General features: G+C 38.1%; 2 protein-coding genes across 3 annotated transcripts; one reads left to right on the plus strand and one right to left on the minus strand.

Moving 5' to 3' along the window:
* The first annotated feature begins 543 nt into the window (after window positions 1–543).
* On the plus strand, window positions 544–19,279 carry spata6 (spermatogenesis associated 6). 2 transcript variants are annotated; one of them, XM_042006458.1, is made up of 12 exons: window positions 544–718; window positions 1,891–2,028; window positions 2,477–2,525; window positions 2,651–2,692; window positions 2,832–2,956; window positions 5,032–5,112; window positions 7,923–8,363; window positions 9,537–9,639; window positions 9,844–9,884; window positions 12,861–13,024; window positions 15,068–15,185; window positions 18,380–19,279. In XM_042006458.1, exons 1-11 carry the CDS (start codon window positions 635–637, stop codon window positions 15,156–15,158), a joined length of 1,359 nt encoding a protein of 452 aa, XP_041862392.1. In that variant the 5' UTR covers window positions 544–634; the 3' UTR covers window positions 15,159–15,185; window positions 18,380–19,279. The 2 variants fall into 2 exon arrangements, with proteins under 2 accessions (XP_041862392.1, XP_041862393.1); XM_042006459.1 differs by lacking the exon at window positions 18,380–19,279 and adding an exon at window positions 15,570–16,090.
* dnttip2 (deoxynucleotidyltransferase, terminal, interacting protein 2) lies at window positions 17,147–25,374 on the minus strand. Its single transcript, XM_042006450.1, has 7 exons — window positions 25,252–25,374; window positions 22,209–24,220; window positions 20,317–20,455; window positions 20,038–20,133; window positions 19,705–19,869; window positions 19,402–19,511; window positions 17,147–17,629 (listed from the first exon to the last, which is right to left on the minus strand). Exons 1-7 carry the CDS (start codon window positions 25,324–25,326, stop codon window positions 17,533–17,535), a joined length of 2,694 nt encoding a protein of 897 aa, XP_041862384.1. The 5' UTR covers window positions 25,327–25,374; the 3' UTR covers window positions 17,147–17,532.
* Window positions 25,375–26,552: the final 1,178 nt, after the last annotated feature.

Here is a 26,552-nt window from a genome sequence, read left to right on the forward strand (position 1 = left end):
AGATATGATGACTGCATAAAGTTTAACAGCCAATTAGGCTGAAGAAACACTGATAAAACTTTTGATTTGGCTGAAGTTTTTCTCATTAGGTATAAGTCTTTGGGCAGTAGTGATTAAAGGCAAACAATGCAGTAAACAGTTGATAAAGATATACTTTTGGCTGTATGCTTCTACAAATTTAGCTTTGCTTTTACATTAACCATTGGCCGTTTTAGTTGTAATAATTAGATGATTAATTCCTAAAATGTTTTATTCAGCTGTGCTACCTTGTCATGGTCTGTTCCCCACCCTGGAACCTCTTCAAAATTTTAATAAAACGACCCCTGGACTTTAGATAAAAATGCAACTTTAAGTTGTATGTCTGTATGTATTTAGCCATTTATCTCAAACTAAATTGTCATGTAGACATAATCTCTTGTTATGTAACATGTCTGTAGATAAGAGGACATGTTTGCATATAAATCTGGGTAGAAATGTAAAGAAAGTGAATGTTCAGTGATTGTCTGGATAAAAGCACGCGCGCGTGCGTGTATCAGAGCCTTGATTTGCTACTTTTTGGTCACGTGATTCTACATCCCGCTCGGTAATTGTTGCTGTTTGGCAGCTATGACAACAAACTTTCAAAGTTAGATGGATGGCCGCAAAGAAGAAGAAGATGTCCTCCTCCAAAAGGCATCAGAAATCTCTGAAATGTACCGTATTTCTGGACATTCAGGCAGTAAGTGCGTCTTCGTTGGGTCGGTTTGATACAAATTTTCGAAAATAACCTGATGCTGTAGCTTTGCTATCGTAAGCTAGCTTAGCAAGTTTACATCTAACTGGCTGTGGCTAACTGATTATTTAGCTCGGCTAATTCTGCTGAATGGCCGAAAGCATTGTTTATTGTTGAGTCACCAAAAAGCATTTACCATTGACCTTTAAAGTTTTTCATAGTTTTATATTTTATGCTATTTTCACTGCAGCTAGTGAAACTCGTTTGAGGTGGTAAAGAAGGTAGTCCATCAAAATGTCTTAATCCAAGTTGTTTTCCAGCCTTTCACGTAACAGCTGTGAGCACATTTTGAATGTCTGAGATGATTTAAGCTGTTCAGTTATGCATCTCACTAAAATGGTAACTGTTTAGCTGCAACAGGCAATATATTATTCAAATCTCGATCAAAAGTTTTTATTTATTATAAATTCTTCATCTCCAACTTATTGATTTTTTTATTCAGCTTCAACTAAGCTTTGTGTGTGTTATAGTCTGTAAAACAAATTTATTTAAAATAAAATTCTTATAGAGGATATCCAGTTAGATTCATTCTTATGATTTGCATTTTTCTGTGTGCACACATTTCTTTCTAAAAAATCATGTATTAACACTTAAGTTAACAAAGAGCTGTCTCTGCATCATATTCATTTAAGACAAGCCATTCCTATTTAGTTCATATTCATTAGGTCCTGGGTTTGAATTTGCACTCTGTCGTCTGCCAAATCAGTATATAATGCACACTCAACAAAAATGTTCCTCTGTTATCAGGAAAATGTTCTAATATTGTAAAATCCAACTGAACGTTCACAGTCTCCCAAGAAAAGACTCGATGTATTGTGCAGTTTAAAACATTTATTAGAAAAGTAATCAAAAAGCAATCAAATGTTACATGCTACATAAATTTTATGAAGTAATAAAATGGATTTATTGTGTTATTTGTAATGTCTTATAATGTCAGCAGTACTCTGCATACATTTACATTCAGTACTCAGTGCTTTATTTTAAAATAGGATGAACTTTTCTCTTGACATCGGCATGTTTAAGGCTGTTTTTAATAAAAAATAAGAGTAAAAAAAGTAAAAGTTTTAACACTGCAGCACTGAAACAGCAAGATACCTAAGTTATTACACTCTTTGTAGGTTACGTGTCCAGGAGTGGTTCTGCACAAGAGGAATGACATCTACCTCAGTGTGTGCATAATGGGCCAGCACAGGAAGACCCAGTGTTTACCCCCTGTATTCCCTCTACTGTTCCACCACAAAATGGTTTTTGTTAAGGTGAGAATAGTACAGGTAATTTGAGAATTATGCTGTCAGGGGTGGGTATCTGTCAGTTCTTGTGTAGTTTACACTTGGCATCAGAGACAGTGGGAACGCTAGGGATTTTATTTCAAAACACCTCCAGCTCCCTTTTACTGTACTGTCACCTACATTGATCAATGATCAAAAATATTCTCTTTTTCTGTTTAAATACTTCTTGTGAGTATTGTTAAAAACTGAAAATACAATTCAGGACAGTATTCAGTCATGTCCATAAAGCCACAGCAAAGATTTTGAAATTCATTCATAAGATTTTAATCAACAGTCCGGTTTGACACTTCTGTCCTTTATCCCTGATAAAAACTGTGTTCTTTACAGTGGGTAGATTGGCAGAGCTAGATTCTGGTCTGTCAGCCTGATCTTGTTATAAGTATTGATTTACTCTGTGCTCTGTACGTTTCACCAGACTTTCTCTGGCATTGTTGACCCTGCTGATGTAGCTGACCTCCTCGAAGGTAAATGGCCATCTGGGATTTGCTTCCTCATCTCTTCCTGAGTCCTATCCCATGCCTGTTTATAGGCTATTAGCTGAGATAGCAATCATTAGCTTACAGTCTGTTTATGCTTTCTTTCTTCTTAGCTGACACAACATCTTTTGAGCTGATTCAGTTGGTCCCTCCAGGTATGCTTTCTGATTATCCCATATGGGCTTATTAAGTACCCACTGTATCCAGACATTACACTGCAAAAACAGGATCTGTAACTTGGATTGTGCATATGTATGTCGGTTCATTTCTATTCTGTCTATGTTTGGATTTTAGAAGGTGAGATCTTAGCCACAATGAAGGAATGCAGCAGAGATTTCCTGTACCCTTTTACCAGACTGAGAGCCAGAGCAGGTGGTGCAGAGAGAGAAATACTGATGAAAAAATCCACCTCCTTTCTTGTAAGCTGTTTTTGGTATATATCCCTTTTTCCCTCCCTTAATCCTCTTTCCAACACTTGGGCTATCATGTTTTGGACTTTAAATGTTTGTCATTAGAATAGACAATAGTTAGTTGCTGTGAGTAATAAGCCACATCTTTCAATACATTTAGCAAACTTTAAATGTTACTTGTAACATTTTGCAAGTTGTCAAATTATTGATTGCATTTTATGACAGTAAGAATATCCAATTAGATATGGATTAACCTTCATCTGCACACCATCCACTTAGGTTTCCCTCCTATTCCACACTGACTGATACTATCAGGTAATTCCTACTTTTCATGAAATCTGGGCAACGTTTATACTGAAAGAAGTTCTGAATGTGCAGAATAGATTAAAAAAATTGTTTACTTTGTAGATGGGCAATGAACATAACTGTAATGCTAAAAATTCTAAATGTATAACAAGATAATTGTTTAAGACTATATAAATTAATATAATTAATAAAGATGCATGGAAAGTGATGAGAAACAGATGATTTCCACTTTTGTTTAATCTGGAGTACCTTTGATAAATTCAAAAGAAAAATTAAAAAGTTGGATTAGTATAACTTCCTACAAAATAGTCAAATAAAATTCAAATTAAAAGCTAAAACTGCTTTATTAGTAATACTGTTTATCCAAAGGCCCATTATCTTCGACCAATGATATTTAGACAATTCATACAGAAAACAGCTGTGTTTGCACAACTGTACCTGAATATTTTAAGTTAGAATAAGTTTGTTACATAACCCTCACTTTTTGTTTTTCAAGTAGATTGAGAAGTACATTGACAAACACACTTTAACAACTGGCTGCAAATTCAAATAGTTCATGACTGAATGATGAATAGGATGAAGGGTTGGATACTTTTACACGTTATGTACATATCACAGAGGCGATCAACTAATCCAACATGATTGGCATTTTTTGCATGACATTCATACTTGCTAAAAATCTCAGTGGCTCATATGGCTGTGCATATTTAACGCAGGTCCACTTTCTCTTTTCTCAAACCCTTGTGATATTCAGTTGCCCGTACCATTGACTGTAAAAAAACAAAACAAACCGTAATCCTATATCAGACAATAAATTAATTTAAAAACTACCATTGTAGCAGCTGGAAATGTTCATCCTGTCATGTCATGTCAACCAATAGGAATATAGGATGAAATAGCATGTTGATCAGTGTGACACTGACTGTTTAATGAAAACCAAAGCAAACCCGAGCAGAGTTGTGCTGTATGATATGTCCTCCAGCTCATACTATGACTGCACTAAGGAGGACACAGCATGGAAAGAAATATTGGAAGAATTGCAGCTCCTTGATGGGTAGAAAACCAGCAGCCATATTAACATACACTGACATACTAAGACATTTTTTTCAGTGTGTCAGCTCATACTTTACTTTAATGTGATGTTTAGAATCTGTGCTTCATAGTAGCAGCCAACTATGATTCAGCAGGTATCATCATCCTACATACATCAAACATGATGTTGAAGCCAAGTTCATTAGAAGCCTGTCGCACAGTGTGGCTTGCAGTGAGCTTTTTAAATGGCTAAAATCACACAGTGAGGTTGTGAATTGCCTTTAGGCAAAGCTTTTTCAAAAAACAAGATGGCATTTCCTTATGCAGCTCATGACTGTCTCAAAAATACAAAAAAAACCCAACTTTTGTCCATATCATCTTTCTCTCCCTACCTTCCTTTGACATCACTCCATCTCTCTCATGTCTGCATATTGCTTTTCTATCCTTCCTCCTGTCCTCCAAGGCCCCAACTGGCATATTTAAATGTCTTTAAACACCATTCGCTTCACCAATGCTGTTATGTGTTTGAAGCCTACATAGCAATTTAGATGTCTCTCTCCAAATGTCATATTATTTAAACATCACTGCAGCCTTTCTCTTTTCTCCAATTTGTTTTTCTCAACTCGGGCATAGATTGAAGATTTGTGGTTGTAAATTGGTGCTGCACGCAGTGCTTTTATCTGTTCTTTAGTCTTCAGCTCCCTGTTAAAGGTGTTTTGTTTGCTCTATTCTCCCACTCCCTCTAGGGAATCTCCCCTAAAGTGGAGTTTGCCACGACATCAGTCATAGAGGAGAGTGATGGGAGAGACAGTTGGTCTGCTTCACCTGTAAGTGTGTCTTTTTTATACATCACATAGGTCTATGCATACACGCATGTGCAAACACACAAATATGCAGTGTCTCCAGTTTCAGTAAGTTGTATGTTTGTGTGCTCTTGGTATGCATTAAGGAATTAGAGAAAGCTACATCCATATGAGCATGTTGACATCAGCTCGAGTACTAACAGATTGATCACTAGAGGGCTTTAATGACTGGTATGGCTCACCATCACAGTTGTCTGTTTTTTTTTTTAACCATACGTACCCACTTTCTGTTGTTGCCATGGCTACTGCATTTATCTATCCATATCAGCAGTGTTTCAAGGGTATCTGTTCTCTCCTTGTGAATGTAATTATGGGGAGGCAGATCAGTGATGCTGATAGTGAGGCTTCTCTCACATGTCCAGGAGTTTTAATACAACATGTCAGTCTTCTTCTATACGAATGATACAGGTGGTGGGTCAGCTGTATCTTTGGCTTATCTTTGCGTGGGCTTTATATTGTAAATGTACCGCATAAAATCAAATGTTTTAAAATTATTTATTTTAATTTAGATTGTTTTTGTTTTTTATCTGTTCTTGTCAGTTTTAATTTTTCTTTCTTGTTCCCAAACACTGTTGCAGTCTTTGTAGATCTGAACATTTCTTCTTTTCTGTTTTGTTTTCTTATTGCTAATAATAATAATAGTTAATAATAATAGCCCATCAGCTGAACTATTCAACAGTGTTATGAAGATTTGTTCTTATTTTCTGACATTTTAATGGTTAAATCGGGAAAGCTATGAATGAATGAAAATATTTTTTTTGACACCTGTGTTTTTTTTTTTTTTTTTTTTTTTTTAAATCAGCCTCTTAGTGCTTCTTTTCAAACCTGCATGCATGTTTTCTGTTTGTGCACATATTATTTCAGCAGATGGACAATAAAAGGACAAAATAATGCTCCAGCTGTACACTGAAAACAAGTTAAAAATGGATAAATAGAAATCTTTACAATCTGTTAGCTACATATGATCTATTACACACCAGTTGGCATGTTGTGCCAAACACACTAGCATGAATTTCCCAGGTGCAGTAACCTAAGCTAAGCTATTTGTTTAAATGGGATGTCAGTGACAGCGAAGCAGATTGTCTGAGTGTTCTGCAGTGGCCCCTCAGGGGGATGTCTGGATCAGAGCACCGCTGTGGCTGTCAGACAGTAGGATTTCTCCATTTTCTCTCTCCTAATGGCTCCTCAGCATAGGCATTTCCCTGACTACATGTCCACCAAGCTGACAAAACATGCTGTATTCAAACATTTTGTATTCTTTAGGAGGATGGTGACTTCTGCTAAATCTTTGAAACTACTCACTCTTAACCAATGTGTTAACTTGATGGTCTTTTTTATATTGTTATATTTTGTTATCAGCTATGATTCTTATTTAAAATAATTTAAACTCCATTTCTTCCAGTTTGAGCTGCATTGTCCTGATAATGGCGCCACCGGTTTGTACCACAGTCTGTCACTTTGACTGAAATAGCTCAACAGCAACAGTTTTGTGCCGATTTGAGTTTATTGGCACAAACTTTTTTTGAGATCCTCTAACTTTTCTATTTACTAGGAGTCATCTGAATTTTTGTCAAATAGGAATATTTCTCTGTCTAGGATCAGTTGCTGGATTTCTAAGAAGTCTAGTAACAACCGTGATCTCACAGACATTAAGGAGCAAAATTAAGACATAAACAAATGAGGTCGTATTACATGATTAGTCAACTTTAAAACCACCATTTTTTTATGTTGATAGCTTGAATAGAATTGTACTAACATCTAATCTGTTTGGTCCTTTTATAATTTTTAGATAGTGCCATATTCTAGTTAAAATTCAGTTTAATTACTGTGATTCATCTCCCACTAGTCTTTCCTCTCTTTTGTGCTAAACATTTAAAGATGACACTGGCTTAGCACTAGCTTTATGTAAGTGTTAGCATTTGGTTCTAAACAAACTCATAAAAAATTTACTATGGCAGAATTAACATTGTTATTTATCAACATGCCAAACTTTGCTGTTGTGTTGCTGTGTCTTTATCACACAAAAACAGTGGTGGGAATCTCAGTTAACCACATTAGTCAAGATTTAACTGCTCAGCTAGTTACAGGAAAAATTACTCCCTTTTAGTGTTTGTCCACCAGTAAAGAAGCAATACAAGAACTAAGAGAAGTCAGAGATGGTGGGGGATTGGGGGGCGAGCCCATACTGGTCTTAATTCCATTATATCAGATTATTGTCAAATGGCAGCTTTGATGATGATTTATTCATCATTTCTCTTAAAAATAGTTTTAATGTGGTGTGATTTCCCTAATTAGCATTTAGATTATCTTTGTTTTACAGCCAGGCAATACCTCTTTATCATATTAGACTGGAGATGGCCATCAAATGCAATTAACATTTTATCTTAACTTATTTATCCCCGGTTGGCATTACCTGCAGGAAGTGGAAGATTGCATGGGAGAATGATGTTAGTGGCCATTAGAGTTATTGAAGTAATTCTGTAGAGGTTGTCTCCATGGCAGTGCAGGCTGCAAGAGCTGTTGTTGTTATAACACTTAAGTGGAATCATTTAGCTAATGGTTTAATGGTTTTGTCCAGCGAGAGCAAGCCTTTGTCCAGAGTGAGAGTAGCTGTCTTAATGGATAAAATGAGTGACGCTTCTGTAAAGAAAGAAATTGGGTCTGCAAAGAAATTTTAACTGTTGGGTGTCACCTTAAAATTAAGATATGAGAGAAACACAGCTTGTCACAGCTATCAATATTTTTCTCTCTCATTTTCTCTTCCTGTGCCCCAGACCTGCTCTCTTTCTCCGGTGAGGCCATCTTTAACTCCAACCAGACAGAGTTCAACAAAAAAGTCCTTACCGGCCAGAGGGCAATTTTCCAAGACAGATAACGGAAACTGTGCTGCCTGGAAAGATGGGAAGGAAAAGCCTAATATTAGGGCTAGAATCCCAAACTCTGGGCTCTCATCTACATCCAGGCCTTCCCATCTTTCATCTTCCTCTGGCTCTACTTTTCAACAAAGCAAGAAGGGAAGAAAAAACACAGTAACTAAAGTTTCTGTCGACTCTGGCTATCAACAGCCCACAGTTTCCTCAAGGACACGAGCCCTGTCCCCGTACACACACCGCAAGATGTGCCAGCTCTCTGAGGACGCCAGTCAAAGGCTCAGCCATCTCCATCTGGGGCCTCACCACTTTAGGAAGGAAACTGAAAGCCAGCAACCCTTCTTGGTGAGTAACATTAGATACAACCTTAAAAACTAAAGCCAGCTTAAAACATGATGGTTTATTGGCAACACATGTTTAGTTAACCTGATCCCGAGATGGTGTGGTTTATATCTCAGTCAGAGCTTCCCAAAATGTATCTTAATTGTGCAAACAGATGAAGTGAAAGGGAAAGAGAACAGTGTTAATCTTTTACCTGGTCCATCACTGGGTTTTAACATCATGAAAGTGTTTCAGCTATAAACATGCATGAACTATAGTGAACTGTCCTCACTGAGGGACCTGAGCACACTTTAACAGGACATATGCCGTATTTAGCCAAACCTTAGTTATTTATTGAAAGATTAATCACTGTTATCTGAAATTTAAATTTGAAAGGGGGTAATTTTCTGAAAAAATAGCTTTAAGGGGGAAAGTATGAAGATGACGGACAAGAAGAACACAGCCCCCCAGGCCCCTGCCCCTCCTCTGCTTGCTCCCTGCTGTATTCATGCTTCTTCATTTACATCCAATTTAATCCTGAATTATGAACATCAGAATCCACTTGCATGCTGTTAATAGAAGATATGATTAGGTGCTGCATTTGTTTTTGTCACACACATGAAAGGAATTTACTAGAATACAATGGGTGCTTTATTAAAGACAGGAGCATGCTTTTCTGCCTCTGCATTTCCTGAGGGGATCTTCTTTCTATAATTAACCCCTTTAATTGAGAGTCAAGCCGCAATTAACAAATAGACACCTAATGAAGTAGTTTAGCCCCATGGTGAATGCATTATCAATGTGGGTTTCAGAGCTTCAACCCATGTTTATGTGAAGAGAGAGAGGCACATTCCTATAATTAATCCCAATTATTTTGCTTAACATAGGCTGTTCTGGAAAAAAAAATGCTCTCTTTGTTTTCTTTCAGCCTTATTTTGATCTTCTTGGGAAATGTCTTGGAGCTGAGATAGACAAATGGCTCAACAGTGAGCATTTATGTTGCAGAAACTAAAAGAAACGCCTAATTAATTTACTCTGTTTTATTGACACACTTTGTCAGTCACTTGTAGAAAAGACAAGGATACTCTTTAAAAGTACAAAAATAAACATGAGCAAATGTTTTACTTTATGAATAAAAGTAAATTGATTTTTTTTTTTTGTCTAGCAGCAAACTTACTATACTGTGTTTCGTGCCAGGTGTCCCTTAGCAGTAATGCATCTGGGATGGGAACACCTTCCTTCACTTCTCTAAATGACAGCATGGATCGACGCTCTGTCAGCTTCTCCGTGGGTCACACAGGTAGGTCTCAGATTCTCACAAATAAAGACAAAAATAAATAAAGCATGCTCTATTACAGTAGTACTGTAGTACTGTTTTGTATTTGATCCAGAAATTAATTATTTTTAAGTTTGTGTGGGTAAAAAAAAACAAAGCCAGTGTGTTCTCAAGTGTCTTTACTTTATAGTACTTTACAAAAAAACTTGCTTCTCATTTTATGTTCAGATGCTTCTCTCCATGGAAGTTGCAGAGCAAGAACAACAAAAGTAAGTTTGATTTGTTATTTTCTGAACTGGAATGTCTGCTGAGCTACTCTTATGATGCAATAAGACACGAGTGCAGTAGAGAAAAGACCTGCAATGATAAAGTGAAGTTTCTTTTTATTTAAAGCCTTAATACAAAGACAGGGCTTTTACACGCACACAAAAACTCTGATCATTACCTGATTTCTGGAGTTAGAGGAATTCAACTAATCATGTAAACAGCTAAATCCGATATTTTTTATTAGATAACTACAATGAACAGATTATGAGAATCAGATTTACACACTTAAATTTCTCCCGAATTCTCCGATATCTTTGTGCATGTAAATCTATATATCCAATTTATTTTATGTTTATACATCGGAGCATGTGCAAAGGAATCTCTTAACAAAGGATGTTAAAAAGGACTGGAGCTACGTAGTCACAACCTACGCGGAATAAAAGAAAACAAACCGGGATAGCATGCAGCAGCGGGAGGCATATGAAGAGTCATTTCTGGAATGAGGAGGAGACGATTTGCATCCTTGAAGTAAAAACCCTGTCGTCTGTTGTCTCGTCAGGCCTTAATGGCATTCTTCATCAGATCAGTTTCATAAATGCTCTTGGAGACGTTCAAAAGTTCTCTCTCCATTGTGCCTCTGTGAAATCTTTGAGCACTACTTTCTTCCACCAGTCTATGTTCCAAACAAGCATCCAGCAAGCACAGTTTTTATGAAGAGGTTGCAGAAAAACTCTTACTGCAAGACCAGGGGCGGACCCTTGTTAAAGGTGAAGCAACCGTCGTGTCGTCCTCTTTAAGTATAAACTAAATAAAGCATTCACACGTAGTCTATTTTACAGGCTTATTAGCTCCCACATCTGGACAACTAACGGCATGAAAGTTGGTGCTGTGATGTTCAACAAAAACAGGATGTTTTAATCATATCAGGAAGTTATGTCTGTCTGTCTGTATATATATATGTATATATATATATATATATACATATATATATATAGCATGTTTCAAAAACAAAAGTTTTGTGTCAAAGTTGCAGAATAAAAATATGGCAATGGGACAGTACCCAGTTTAATTCTACACTGATGTTTTCTATAAAATGAGTTAAGGATCGACCGATACATCGGCCAGTCGATATATCGGCCTGATATTGCGTTTTCTTTTACTTGTATCGGCATCAGCTGATATGCGGATGCGTTTGCCTATATCTTTGTGGTAGCTCTGTGTTGTTGGAGACGCTGCAGTCACGTGCAGAGACTGCATTACTCCTCCCCCACTAGCAGCGTGCTAGTGGAAAGCCTGCTGCATCAGCTTTAAAACGATGGTAAGTTTTAAACCTTCAAAGCATCTTTTAACTGTTTGACTTAGCATAAATATTACCATACACTTCAAAACTGGAAGCACAGATTTTGTTGGTCAGAATGGAGAGTGGGAAGGCCGAATGCAGCGTTTATAAGATTTCTTTTCATTGTTTCTAGGGAGGAGCAGATAGTTGTAGGTTTTGTGTGCATACCTTACCAACATCTGTCACAGGATGAACACTAGAACTCCTAGAGCCGCAAAAATGTTCGTAAGGCTGAAGTCCCCCCGGCCCCCTGTGGTGTCAGTTTATACATCAACTACATGTTTTCATGTAAAATTAGCACTGTTAACGCTTTCCTAGAAGAACCACGCTCCTCTTCAGATCTAACTTTCAGCGTAGGTCTCTGTTGTAGGTTTTTACTGAGTGCACTAAAGGAAATTTTATTTGTTATGAAATACGTACACCATCTGCGTTTTCAGATCTCTGATAGCTGAATGTTTTCACACAGCAGCTGATCGATCAGTGATCAGCTGATCAGGTAACAGACAGACGAGTTATCTTCCACTGATCTGTAAAGTAAAATAAGAGTTTCAGTAGAATAAAAACCAATGAGTTCTAAACCATCTTGTTTTATTCTATGAACTCTAGAAGCGGACTGCAGCAAAGCTGGAGGAAAAAAAGACACCTGCAGCATGTGAGGCAAAGCCGAGCAGCAGGAAAAGAGACCTGATCTGCGCTGGCTGTTACTTCTAAACAGTTGTCAGGGACCAGCAAGGCTTTATGATTTTATTTGACAAAGTTATTGAATAGTGCAGATTTCAAAACAGTCAAAATGACTGTCTTGGCCATTGTAATGTTAAATGCATCTTATGTATACAAAATAAAGATTTAGCACAGAGGTGTATTCATTGCTGCAGATTTAACCTTAAGGTAAAGTCAAAAGAGAGCATTTCAGTGAGGTGCAGATGAGAGGACAACAGCTGTTCACTCATCGGTGGTTCTGAACTGCAGCGGCTGCGTTTATCCTCACGCGTGTGAATAATGTTATTAGTAGGGATTCCTCAGCACAAGGATGAACTTCTGAGGAGGAGAAGTAGGAGGAGGAACCGTTCACGCAGCTGGATCATTACCTACAGGAGCCGGTACAGGCTGATGGGAGAAAATGCCGAACATCTCTGTCCCTCCATTATAACCAGCAGCTCCTAAACTGGGAGGATCGAAAATTTTTCCGAACTTTCATTTTTATAAAATAAAAAAAAAAGACACTGGTAACATTATTATCATTGTGTCATTTTTATGATGTAAATTGAAAGAACAAAAGCAGCATCAGCTCCAGATATCGTCTCAAGAAAATCAGCAGCCTGTATCGCCCATCGACCCTAAAAAAATCCATACGAGTCCATCCCTAAAATCAGTAGCATGAAATAAAAAGAGACCTGAGTTTCAGGCTGGTATACCATGTCACTGTTAATAATATTCTCTAAATGGAAATATAGTTTGTGCCCTTTATACTCTGGTCAATTTCCAAATGAAAAATTCTGCCATTTAAATCATATTTATGTTGTGTTTTTATAAAATGTTATTCATTATTGGAAGAGATTTTTATATTATTCTATCAACAGTGCTGATGTTTATGTCAGTAGTGGGTCATGCTAACTTGTTGGGATTTAATTTTTTCTAGGTGGAATCAACTTTAGCGGAAGGCCGGTCCTTTCTAGAGACACCATCCAGACATGAAGCCCAGATCAGAAGTCCTGTGAAACGTTCTGCCTCAGCTCAGTCCAGCCTGGATGCGTCCAACTCCAGAAGCCATTTGAATGTCGGAAGTCTTTCCCTCAAAGAAAGGTAAAACCTACCAGTATTTTAAATTTAGTCAAATATTTTAATAAAATAAACCATTGAAGTGGGTTGAGATTTATGTTGTTGATGGCTAAATTAAAAAGATTATCTGCTAAATCTAAACTATGGAAAATGATTGTTTATAACTTAGTTTTTGTTGTTTTGTTTTTTTTTTCCCCGAGGTTAAATGTTTTATCTGAAGAAATTCATCAAGATACATTGTACTGATCACATCTGAGCCTGATGGCTAAAAAGTCTGTCGTCGTTCTAACACCGAAGTAGGATTGAGCATAATCCTCTTTTTTTGTGTGGTGTTTGCTCTGAATTTGTCGGCCCATCTGTGTAAATCATTTGTGTTTGCTGAAAAGATCTTAAAAGCAAAAGAGGCACCTGTATGAGTTCCAAATTACCGTGTAAAGAAAATATATGGAAATCCCCTGAGGGGTTAGTCATACACTGCTGCTGCTGTGCACGTCTGTGTGCACATACACATCTAATCTTTAATTTTGATCACACTCGATGGGCAGGATGAATTCCCCTCCACCTTTTAAATTACAGAAGCTGATGTCTTGTCATGTTTGTTCATTACCGAGGGAGAAGGCAGAGGGAAGGGAAAACAAAGCGGAAAATGGTATTGATTTGTGTTTCGGCTCGAGACTGATCCATTTGACCTGATGCACGCTTTAATATGTTCAGAGAGACCTTGTCATCGATCACAACAGCTGCGAGTTGAACACGCCAATGGGACCAATGTTCTGTTTTGTTTGTTTGTTTGTGTATCCCTCTCTCCCGTCGCCTCTGCTCAGTCTATAAGTAAACATTAAAATCGATGGACAATCCTAGACTGAAAAGTAAATTGCAGGAAATGAATGATACTTTTCTCTAAATTGGAAACGCGACAGGATTTGCTGGGTGGGAGATTAGAGCTGGCCTTTGTAGATTTCCTCTGACAGGGAGAGGGGCACGTCTTTCCACGAATCTTTGATCCATAAAGAAAATGACAGATGCCAGTGGCAGAATTTGCCCCTTAAGCTTCAGAGTCTCAGTCTATTCATGTCTCTGGATGATTTGTCCTTGATGACTTTTTGAAGCAGGTAGAGTTTATCTGATTAGAGATGAAAAGCTTCTGCTCCAACACTGCCAGCCAGGCCAAGACACAAGTCAATCAGTCAGTCATCACCCCGCCACTACCAAGAAATAGATGTGGATGAGGCAGTACTGGAATTTACTTTCTTCTGTTCAGTCTTTTTTTCTTTGTGGCTGCTTGTGGCTAACATGCATTTATACAGTACTGATACAGCACAATAATTCCTCCAGCTCACACACGTTCACGGTCTTGTCAGTTGTAGAGCTGCTTTGTTGTCGCATATATAAATGTTAACAAGCCAAAATCAGCACACTTATTTGAATGGAAAGAGTACAGCTGATTTCAATATTTTTCAGAATATTTTACACCTTAAGTCTGTCAGCTTGGTTTCCTTCCTCACACCTTATGTTTGGTTACAGCACAGACTAGTGGACAAAAGTAACACCTGTCAGCATTTCCTATACAAACACTGGAACAAAAAACAATTCATAGCAGCATATACCATAGAGGGGTGTAAAGTCACACAACTTTGGAGTGTGCTGCCTCTGAGCAAGGTGCGAGGGAACGACCAAATAGTGGAGAGTATAAAAAAAATCCTGATAATGATCCATTCATTTGAATCAAAAAGTAGGAAAACATTTATTTAGGACAGACTTGGTTATTGGACTGCTTAAATTAAATTACTTAATAGTTTCCCTCATAAGTAATTTAAAAAGTTCATCTTGACTTTGGCTAATTGTGATGGGCTCATCACGTTCTGACTTGAACCTTCTCGTCTCATGAGCCCGTAAAACATCATACTGAAATCCTGTTGAAGACACAAACTCACCAGTACAGGAGCTAGGAATACTGCTTAGGTACCTAGGGAGTTGTACTTGGTTAACACCTCTGATTTAGGTCTCTCCAACTCAGACAAGGTGCCCGTTATTGAAAATCTGGTATTAATGTTTTGTGTTTCTCAGACTTCAGACTCATCCATCCTACTGGGAGCAGATCCACAGCCGAGTCCAGAGGATTCTTCAGACACACAGACCACTGGGCACCACCCTTTGACCTTTAACCCACTGGAATGACTAACAGGTGATGCAAGTTACAAACCTGAGTTTAAATTGTTAAAGCAGAAATGAAAATAATGCATAGAGAAAAAAATACTGCATGTGTAGGAAAGTAGCACAATGACTCACCTTAAAGTCAAGACTTTATCAGTAAGTCAGACCAGTTCACGCACATTTTAAATCCTCTCCTCTTGAAGTTGATTTCAATTTTTAACCTCTCCATCACATGCCGAGTGATGGTAGTTGTCACTCTTTAAAAACGCAGTGTTCCAAAACATAACACCACATTCCTCCCACCTGGGCTGTTATTTAAAAATGGGGTGATGATGATGAAGCTAAAGTGATAGATTGGTTTAGTTATAAATAGATAAAATTTTAATGTGGGTGATGTTAAGCTGCAGCGCCTAAGGTTTCATCTCTTCTAACACAAATGAAGCAAGAAGGTAACCAAGAACCACTGCTGAGAGCCTAAAGCTACGAGATGTTTGAAAAAGAACCAAATTGTGAATGAAAGAGCAGCGGGCAAGACAGAGGAAGACCTCAACAAGAATTTTAGTTTCAGATTTACATAGAAACATTTTCTTCTTTGAAACTCAGAGCTGTGTTTTGTGTTTGTCTGCCACTGATCAAGAAGTCCGTCACTTCATCGGAGATAGTCTTTCCGTCTGTTATCTGAGCTTTTATCTCGGATAATAAAGTTTATCAGTTCTCGTCACAGCTACACTCAGACGTTCATTTTTAATTATACTAAAAGAAAGATGCATTTTGTTTCACATGAGGGAAGAAGTAATACTCTAAATAACCACCTTAGCTTTGATTTACCAGGGAACACTGGCTTAACAGCGTGGCAAGAGTCTAAGGAGGTTTGGTGGCAGAGTGAAGTTCAGGATCAGAAGCCTGGCTCATGTCATGCCAGGGTGACTCTAGGAAACCAAATCGGCTTCATAGTGGGTCAGGTTTCCAGGAAAAGAGATCAGCACATGTTTTTTTAAAAAGTGAATTTAGTTATTTCACTAGATATACATTTTTAAAACAATTTTTCAGTTTTTTCATATAATTGCATTGAATTTCCACAACATAACAACACTAAAAGTTCCAGTAATATTTATATTCCTTTTATCTATTTTTCTTGCCATTAGATTGGAAACTATGAGCTTTCCCCACAAATATCTACATCCCATAGAAGCCTGTCTATCTATCCTCTTTTTGCAAAAGTTTTTTTTTTTTAACCTAAAAATAGAAATAAAAATCTGCTTTGAAAATTACAACAAATTTCCTGACATTTATCAAATATTTGTCTTTTTTTCAAAAGATTTGCAGCTTTAAATTTTATTCAGCTGGGCTGAGGAAGAAATGGCTCTTTGCATTGTAAAAGTTGCAGACCTGCGTCATATCCAAACCCATCTTTGAGATCGGTTTAAAAAACTATTACACATCCAGAAATTAAAGTCCCTTAAAACATTTTTGGTCCTTGGTGAGAGAATTTTTCATTAAAATGAACATAAATTTACAATAAACCCACTTACAGGTTTAAATCCTTTTCATGTTTGTTCCTCATTTTGTGCAGAGCATTTTAAAACATTTCTATCAGACAGAGAAAGAGAACCAAACACCTGCAGGACATTAGTTAAGAGACACAATCATAAACTGTCAGGTTTTAATATACAGTTCCAGGTCAATGAGGGTGAATGGTGATCTAATGCCGCCTCCATTTGTTTACATAAATATGCAAATATCAAGTCAGAAAACCTGACTTGTGTACGTTGTTGAACAGTATTGTGACACCACTTAGAGACTTAGAGGTTTGTTCAGGCAGACACAATAAAACCATGAATATGTTAACATTAACAAATTATTTATACTCAGACCAACTACTTTTCTGCATTCAAGCATTGAGGATTTTCCCTTTTTCTTTATTATAAGCTTTTTTTTTTTTCCTTTTCAAATGTCATTTCAAAATAGAAGCGAGTACCCGATCCTGGAAGACATGATGCAGACAAGCTTTTATTGGTTAGAAGGGCAACAATCACTGCAGAAAAAAATCATACGATACCATTTATTGTTTTCTAGACAGATGTTTGGAAATTACAAGTTCATTTGAGTTAAAAAAAAAAGTTCTGTTGTAAATTAAAGAATGAAATTTTTTCCTGATCACTGTACATTTATAGATCTTTATTTTTAATGTTACCGTTCTATTTTATACAGTCAGTTCCTTTTTTAGTGACAGAGAACCTTAAATAATCAGGGTTCAAGCTTCATGTAATTGTATTTCACTTCCAAAATATTTAAGCTCACACCTTCAACAACCCTGTGTGCCTAAAAACCGGATGTTAGTATTTTATGAAAAGTCTCAAGAGTCCGTGTTCATCACATCAGGTCTTGTGGAATTTCTTCTTCTTGTTGTTCCTCTTGCCAGCTCCCTGTGCTGCTTTTTCCATCATAATTTGCTGAAATCTCTTTTTGTTTTGGCTGGGGGAAAAAAAAAAAAAAAAAAACATTTTTAAGGTTGTTTCTTTTTAAGGTGACAATCAAATTTTGGCATCAGACATTTGTCAGACACATTTTGTCCACTACATCCACTGTATCACAAACTTAACCATCCTAATAATATTCCTGAGAAGTATTTTAATTTATTCACATTTTGACAGTAAATATGGTCAAAATTCTTTCTATAAAAACAAACCAGCATCCTTAGAACATGTATGTAACACGGTTTTTCAATGGAAATATTTACATACAAAAGATATAATCATCAGGTACGGAGAGCGAGCAGATCCATTTAGGATTAAATTAACCCATGAAAATATATATATATAAAAAAAGTTTTTCAATAAATTATTTGAGAAGCCTGGTTCATATATCTACTTATTTCATGACGCTTCATGCCATATTTTTTTTTTTATAATGTTGCATTTATATATTTCAGGAGATGTATTTTCTATTGCCACTACCCATTACTTCCTGGCTGTATTTAATTTCACGTTTACATTCAAATAGGGACTGTAAACAGCAGAAGTTTCCTCTTGTGCTACTGGTCTATTTTCTATCTAATTCCATGTGTGAATAGATTTGTCTCCAAAAGGTTTAATTTTTGTACAAGTAGGTTTGGAGTATCACTGCACCAATCTTTAGTGGAAAACAAAATTCCACTAAAACAGTAAACAGTCAGCTTATTAAATGGTGGAAAATAATGTGCAAACTTTTTTCTGTTCCATCCAGGTAATTTCAAACTAGTGAATGAAGAGGATCAGGAGAATCGTGGAGCTATGATCAAGACTGTCTCACATAATTGTAATTGTTACCCGAGTCCTTGTCATGTAACTTTTAAATGTCATAAATACCTAAAAGACTTCCAAAAATGACACACTGCTGTATCCTCGCTTAGCTCATACAGCAAGTTTGCTTTCTCCTTTGGTGCATTATAAGAACTGACACATTCTTCAAAATACTTGGTCAGAATTGATTTATGGTGCACAGGCTGGAGAATAAAGGAAAAAGAAGATAAAAGAGGCACAAATTGGACAAATAATACAAGCCTCCAGATAGCAACAGCCAGACTCATGGCTTCCAAGCAGCAGCTCACAAAGCAATGGGTGGTATCTTGGTAGCTGCGTCCATCTCTTCCATAAAGTCTGTGGGTTTCTCCAAGTAATTAAGTACTCACAAACAAAGCTGATTTTTCAATAGGCGATATATGAGGTAGCCTGGAGAGCCATCTGGCAAGTCAGATTTACCCTGGCAGATGTTAATGCGAAAATCTAACCCCTGTTAACTTCATCGGCATAAAAATGAAGAGCTGAAAGCTGTTGTTAAATAACTAACTAAATATAAGAAATTAAAACAATCTACTGTATTTTTCTTTTTGTTTCATCTTTCTCTAACATTGTTTATTAGTTTAACCCATGTTCATTTATTTTAACGTCTGTAATTGTTTTTTTTTTTACTTTGTACACTGATGCAAATACCAAGTCTTCTGTAATGATCTTTTATTCTAGTAAAAAGGTATTAGAATGAAAAGAGAATATTTGTTGTTGCATCTCACACTTATTTCATTTCTCATTTTGTATCATTTTAGATGAGCACAAGGATCCCATTAAAATTCTGGATATGTTGTTTTAACTGATGGTTTGACTCATTTCTCCAACTAAGATCACAAGGCTTTACTTGTGAATTTCTGTAAAGGCTACTCAAGTCGAGTGGACATTAAAACGATGTGAGAAGCTGGAAATGATTTAACTTACTGTCTAAAGTCAGCATCAGCCAGCAGCTCTTCCACCATGGTTCTCTTCCTCTCCTTCTTGGGAATACGGGAATGATAGAAGTCGACTGGGCTGTCCACCACTTTGCCAAACTGTAGCACAAATTAAACAAATGACTAAACATCACATACAACTAATCTGAAAGCAGAATTCTGAAGAATACAGCAGGCTGGATAACTTGTTGCAAATAAAATCAATTAAATCTGTATGTAAAACTTTTCAAATGTAAAAACATTTCTGTGCCTCTGGAAGAGCTTAAAGGAGCAGGTAAGTGAAACCACACACCTGGAAATACTTGGGAAAGCCATCTCTGTCATTCTTCTTGTAGAACCTCTTTGGATCCACGGAGCCTCTCATCTTTAACGCTTGAAGGTCTCCTTTCAGCTCCTGAGACATCTCTGGGGCTTTCATATTAAACCAGCCATCTCCTGTGGATTTCTCCCGCTCTGCCTACATAAGCAATGACTTATTTTAAAAACACCAGAATCACACACTCACATCACCAACTCATCAAGCCGACACTTGTGATTACTAAAGATTACATTTAAAACTGGTGTTAAATGACTCAAGTTACTCAACGTGAATCAATACATCCGTGTTTTACTTCGTAAAACTTACTCTGCGTTTCAGCTTTATGGCTTGTTTAGAATCACTGTATGGAGGCACTGCATCCTTCTTTTCAAAATCTGGTCCAATCACACTCTTTTTCATCACCTGTGAACAGCAACAAAAACTGCAGCATCGAACAACCACATAAACGCTGCATGACTGATTAAAAGGTCAAAGTCAAAGAGAATTGGAGAGGAACTATAAACACCATCTGAATTACATATGAAGGCTCATTATTCATTCTCCATCTCAACACCTTCAGAAAGGAAAAATCAATCATTTATTTACCTCATCTTGGATCTTCTTTTCCTTTAGTTTTTGCAGCGAACTGGAGTCAGGTTTTGATTTGCTGCCATCAAAACTGATGTATAAACCCCCGAGCTCCTTCAGTCTAATGCCGGGGTCAATACGGCTGGACAACTCTTTCCTGAAATTAATAGGCCCAAAGAAAATTCCTCAGAGAGGCGCTCATGTCTCATTTCTCATCTCTGCACAGTTAAGATGATGCGTTTGTGGTTTAGCTGTCTTTATGCTGTTGCATTTTGTTCAAATAAAAAATCCCACTAAAAGATCAAAACCTAAAGTCATCCTGCTGTAAAGTTTTTTTGGTGTATATAAAGATATGTCTGACCTCAATGAGCCACACCAGTGTACATGCATCAAATAATGTGCTCAATATTCATATTTACTGTCCTGATGGAACAAGCAGTCACGCCTTACTGGACACTTTAGGTACACCTCAAATATCTAATCAGCCAATCACATTTAGGCAGGTGGACAAAAAAACTTGAAGTTCAAACTGAGCATGACAAGGAGGAAGAAAGAGGATTTAAGAGACTTTGAACGTGGTTGTTGGTACCAGACCGGCTGGTCTGAGTATATTAGAAACTGCTGATCTACTGGGATTTTCACATACAATCATCTCTGGGGTTTACAGAAAATGATCTGAAAAGGAGAAAATGTCCAGTGAAATGGAATTAAAATGCCTTGTTGATGTCAGAGATCAGGGGAGAATGGACAGACTGGTTGGAAATGATAGAAAAGAAAACAGAAAGAAAAATAAACCACTGGTTACAACAAAGGTAGGCAAAACCCCATCACTGAATAGACATGTCCAACCTTGAAGCAGATGCTCTACAGCAGCAGAAGACCACACAGACTGCCACGCCTGTCTGCCAACAGGAAACTTGGGCTAAAATTCACACAGACTCCCCAAAACTGGATAACAGACCAGAAAAATGTTGCCTGGTTTATGAGTCTTGATGTCAGCTGTCACATTGGTAGGGCTACTGGTGGTGTAATGATATCGGGGATACTTTCTTGGCACACTTTGGGCCATGAAACTGAGCACTGTTGTAACACCAGAGCCTGCTGATGCTGACCATGTTCACCTCTTTATGACCACAATGTACCACCTTCTGATGGCGACTTCCAGCAGGATAATGCACCAAGTCACAAAACTCAAATCATTCTCAAACTGTTTCCTTGAATATGACAATGAGCTCACTGTACCCCTCCTCTGTCACCTGTTCTCAATCCAAAAGCGCAGCATTGGGATGTGGAAGAACTAGAGATTCTCATCAGATGTTCAGCTGAAAAATCTGCAGCATCAGTGTGATCCTACCATGTCATTATGGCCTACGTGACCAATCTTTCATCTCCTTGTTGAATCTGACATGAAGAATTAAGCAAGTTCAGAAGGCAAGAAGGGCCAAATCCGGTTAGCAAGGTGCACCTAATAAAGTGATCGGCGAGTGAATTTATTCCACATTGTGACCCCTTATACTCACTGTTGCCTGTTAAAGATTCTCAAAAAAAAAAAAAAGACATCACTAGCATATAAACGGGTGTTTGTGTCTGCACAACAAAAATTTGATGACTCCTATCACTTTGTTGAAATTCAGAGTTCAAGCAGTGACTCGTTCTGTGTTGATGGGTAAGCCAAGCTTCCACCAGGAAGGCAAAATGCACCCGTGTTACACTGTGACCTACATAACTAATAAAAGAAAAGTATGGATGGCCATTTGGAAACTCAGGACATGTTCTCAGAGGAGAAATGAGTCTTGTTTTGATGTGGCTTTTGAAACTATTATATTTTTTACATGAACTACAGAGCTGCGTGTTAAAATGGCTTCTTTTAACCGGCCCATGTCGCACAATTTACCGTCAACAGTACTTACGAATGAGAATCTCTACTTGAGAACAGGACTTTCGCATCTTCATCATCATCATCATCTTCCACCTCCTCATCTACAAACTCATCTTCCTCCTGTTCAGCCTCCTCTTCTCGCCCCTCTCTGTAGTAGTCTTCATCAGCTTCCTGCCCGGGCCGAGTGTCAATCATAAACAGCCCATCAACTGATGCAGCTGTTGCCTCCGACTTGTTTGAGGGACCCGCTCTCTCCTCATCCCTGGGCTCCAAATCTCCCTCTTCGGAAACATCCCTCTCCTCTTCGTCAAATTCGTCATCATCGCTGCTGTCCAGCAGGCTGATTATTTTTGTTTTCTGGATGATAACATCTTTAGGTTGCTGTTCGGATTCAGAATCGATGGTGACCCTGTGCTGTTGGACTGATGTGACCTGGATGGGCTCAGCCTGGGCAGCGCTGGTGTCAGCCACCTGCTGAACTTCGGTTTTTAACATGTTGACTTCCATTTTTTCCTCACCGTCAAGCTGAGTTCCCACAACAGCATCCTCATCCAGAGGCTTGTCTGTCTCTGACAGGTGGGTGTCAGCAGCTTCCTGTTCCTCTTCTGCCTCCTCTGTCATTTCAGAGGCCTTCTCACATATTGTTACTGTAACAGAAGAGCAGGGGCCTGACGGTTCCGATGGTGGGACTGTTTCTTGCATCATTTCCATCTCTGAGGCATCTCTGTCGCTAGTTTCAGTAGATGGCTCCTCCTGCTGGTCTACAGCGATCACTGCAGGTTCACTTGTATCTTCTGGAAAAACTGATTCTGAAGGACCAATGTGGGAGTTATCTTCTGAGATGTCAATTATCTCCTTTTCTAGATTTTCTGTATTTGTATCACTGGAAGACCGATCAGAGGTATTTTTACCTTCTTGTACTTCAGATCTTTCGATCTCATTTTCCTCTAACAGAGTACAGTCTGCATCCTCTGCGATTACTGTGTTTTCCAGCCTAGAGTCATTTAGTGAGTTGTCTTCTGATGTGTCGGGATTTTCTACAACAACACTACAGTCCTTGACTGAGCGTCTGGAGGCCGGTGCACCCCGGCTGCTGGTCCCTGAGCCTGTGCGGCTGCTGCAGGGAGTCCCTCTGCCTCGTGTAGAGCCAGGGCTACCCACTGAGGAATGCACATTCGTTACCTCAGAGTCTGAATCCACGTCTTTAGGACCTGCTGAACGTGACCTGCCCCTTCTAAGAGTGGTCAAACTCTTAGTGGGTCCACACTCAAGCCCTTCAGACTCACAAGATGGGGGTTCACTGACATCTAGCGTGGTTTCCACCTTCCCTCCTGCTGCCCTGGTCCGCAGAGTTATCCGGATGGGAGACTGAGAACTTTCTGATAGCTCGTCTAGATGCAGGGGAATAGGCTGAATTTGCCGCCTCGATCTCCGTCTTGAGGCGGCAGAAGTGCAGCTGTCGGCATCCGAAAGCTCTGAGTCCTCGATGTGTTTTTTGGCTGTCGATCTGGTGCGAGCAGTTTTCCTCTGGCTTCTCGTAACTCTCTGGGATTCAGACACCACAGAACTGCAGGACTCTGTCTCCAGGGTCAGCTCAACTTTAACAGTTCCTGCTTCAGCCTGAGCTATGTCAGAACTTTCAGGAACTGTCTTTTTTCTTGTGCTTCGACGGGTACTGTAGCCTGCTTTTGATCCAGACACTGCAGAAGAGCACGATTCCACTTCAGATACCTCCTCATCTGCCTGATTTTCTGCATGGGACTGTCTCTTCCGCCTGGTGCTTTTCGCTGGTGGGTCAGGGTCAGACACTGCAGAGCAGCAGGACTCCAAGTCTGACACGTCTGCTTCATGGGTAGAGCCCACTGGGGTGCAGGGCTGCTCTGGACTGTGGAGTCGGGAAGCTCTGGTACATCTTTTTTTTGTGGAAGTAGGGTTAGATGGGAGAGCTTCATCTTCACTCTTCTCAAGTTTGCTGCAGGTCTCTGCAAGGGTCTCTTCTAGTTTAGCAGCCCTTCTGGTTCTTCGGCCAGTGGAGGGAGTGTCCTGGATGGAAGAAGAAAGATTGTTAACGGTAAAACACATTCACTGTAGGATGATGACATCCTAGCAAACTCAGCCTTTACACTTTCTTTTTTCATTACCCAGTTTGTAGTATTCAGTCTTAACCTATTTGTTCCTACTGCTGCTTCTGAGACACTTGCTGTTCATATCACACATACAAAAAGAACGCAAAGTATAAATATGACTTGGGGGACACATTTTACACTAAAGGAAAATTATAACACATTTTACTTTAGAGGTCATTAATCTGTGACTCTGTAGTATCAGTACAGTTAAATGTTAATACTTAACGTGATGGAATTGTGATGAGCTGTTCTGAATTCAGTGTTACTGAAGGGAGCTGAAACTAATAAACAATAGTCTTTCAACAGTAGTACACTGCAAGGTATAATTTTTAAAACAACTGGTTTCCCTGATTTCATTCAAGTTTATCAAGTTAATGTCTTAATTACTGTATTAACAGCTATTTACTGGTATTTTATATTTAATTATTATTATGGCAATTTAATTTCTTTCATGTGCTAATAATGTTTTTAGTTTTTTTTTATTATTAATGAATGTTTTCGGGAACAGCAGTTTAATTGCAGATACATACAGTACAAGATATAAATACTAAATGAACGGGGTGTAAGTGTAAGAGAATACACAGCACAATGAAGGTCAGTGGATTAATTAGGTATATTTACCGTAAAATATTCTTGCTGTAGCAACTTTACGATCGTTAAATGTGAAAAATAACGACCCAACTGCTTGTAAACTAGCCATTGGATCTGCTATTTAAAACCCCATAGCTATTCATTTAACAATTTATTTATTTGTTTTAGTTTCTATAAACTTGTGACATAGCGAAACATTTTCAAACACATGTGCTGTGCTGTTGCTGTCCACGTGACGACTTTCAGCAGATCCACGCCAGGTGTTTGGCCCGCGACAGCTTTAATTTACCGGCTGTTTTATTTCCACCGCCTACATCTGAACGTTTCATGCTCTTAAACCGTCTCATTCAACTGTACCTGAACCTCGGACGGCTGCTCCGGTTTTGTTTTGGTTGGGGAATTCACGCGTGCTCCTCTCCTCGTGGCCACCATCTTGCACGCGAACTTCTACTTCGTTCACTTCCGGGTATGAGTCCCGGCCTTAGTAATCGATGCACGAAAAGCGGAGCCAGGCCGAGTAGACGAATGCAGCACTGTAGAAACAACATCAGAGGCGGTCTTGCCCCGGAGCCAGATATTCTTACATTTATTTCTGTACCTGTCTGTTTTTCTTAGAGTGTTACCATTATATTTACACAATATTACAAATTTTGATGTTGTTTTATATCTTGACTCAAATGCCGAAGTGACTTAAGTGTCCTGCATTACATCTGTTTACCGGCAGGGGGCGGATGTACAGTCTGATTAGACGTTCATGCCAAAATCACCCCCAATTTGCCTTTAATTTATCCAGTAGGGCCTCAATAAACTTTTTATAAAATTCATAGAAAAAGTTATTTCTTTTTAATGCTCATTTAGTAAACTATGTCTTATATGTAGGATATGCCTTAGTATAGTGTAAAGCTGGAAATTAATCAAGATGTGGGACTGAGTTGAAGTTAAGACATTCCAAGATGACAATCCCAAACTTCACTGGGTTCTAACTTCAAAAGAGTGGTTCAGGGAGGATTTCTCAACAAAATTTTATTTGGCCAGGCAGCGTGTGGATACATAATGACATACTATAACTGGCACTATGCATAAACTATATTAAATAATGGGTGACAAATCATTACTTTACAGGTGTCTTACAGGGATTTTCCATCATTATCAGTCACATTTATAATCTTCTCCCTAACTTCCACTTTCAAAGGAGCAAAATTTGAAAGGAAAAATGCCAAACTCACAGCTTCAAAATGGGATCATCAAACATCTGGCTGATGCAACAGTGATTACGTAAACATATTCTTTCATTTATATATTCATGCTATGATAATATAAATAAATATAAAAATACCTCAATAAACAAAGTGAGCTGGCAGTAAGTTAAACAAAAAATAATTTGAAATAAATTTTCCATTAGGAAGCTGATAAAATGTGGCATGAATTTATATTTCTATTGTCATTTACTTTTCCATGTAACTCTCAATTTAATGTATTTATTTGGTCTTTTTAAAAATATTTACAAGGCTCCATAGCTCATTCAACTTAGTATGAAAAATGTTACTGATCATGGTATTTAATAGACTGCTGAGTTGTAATTATTTGTAATGAAATGGTAAATCTCTCACTTGATTAATCTTAGGTGTTTTCAATCATTTTTTTTTTAAAAAGCAAAA

Source organism: Melanotaenia boesemani, chromosome 14 (assembly GCF_017639745.1).
Source record: "Melanotaenia boesemani isolate fMelBoe1 chromosome 14, fMelBoe1.pri, whole genome shotgun sequence".
NCBI lineage: Eukaryota > Metazoa > Chordata > Actinopteri > Atheriniformes > Melanotaeniidae > Melanotaenia > Melanotaenia boesemani.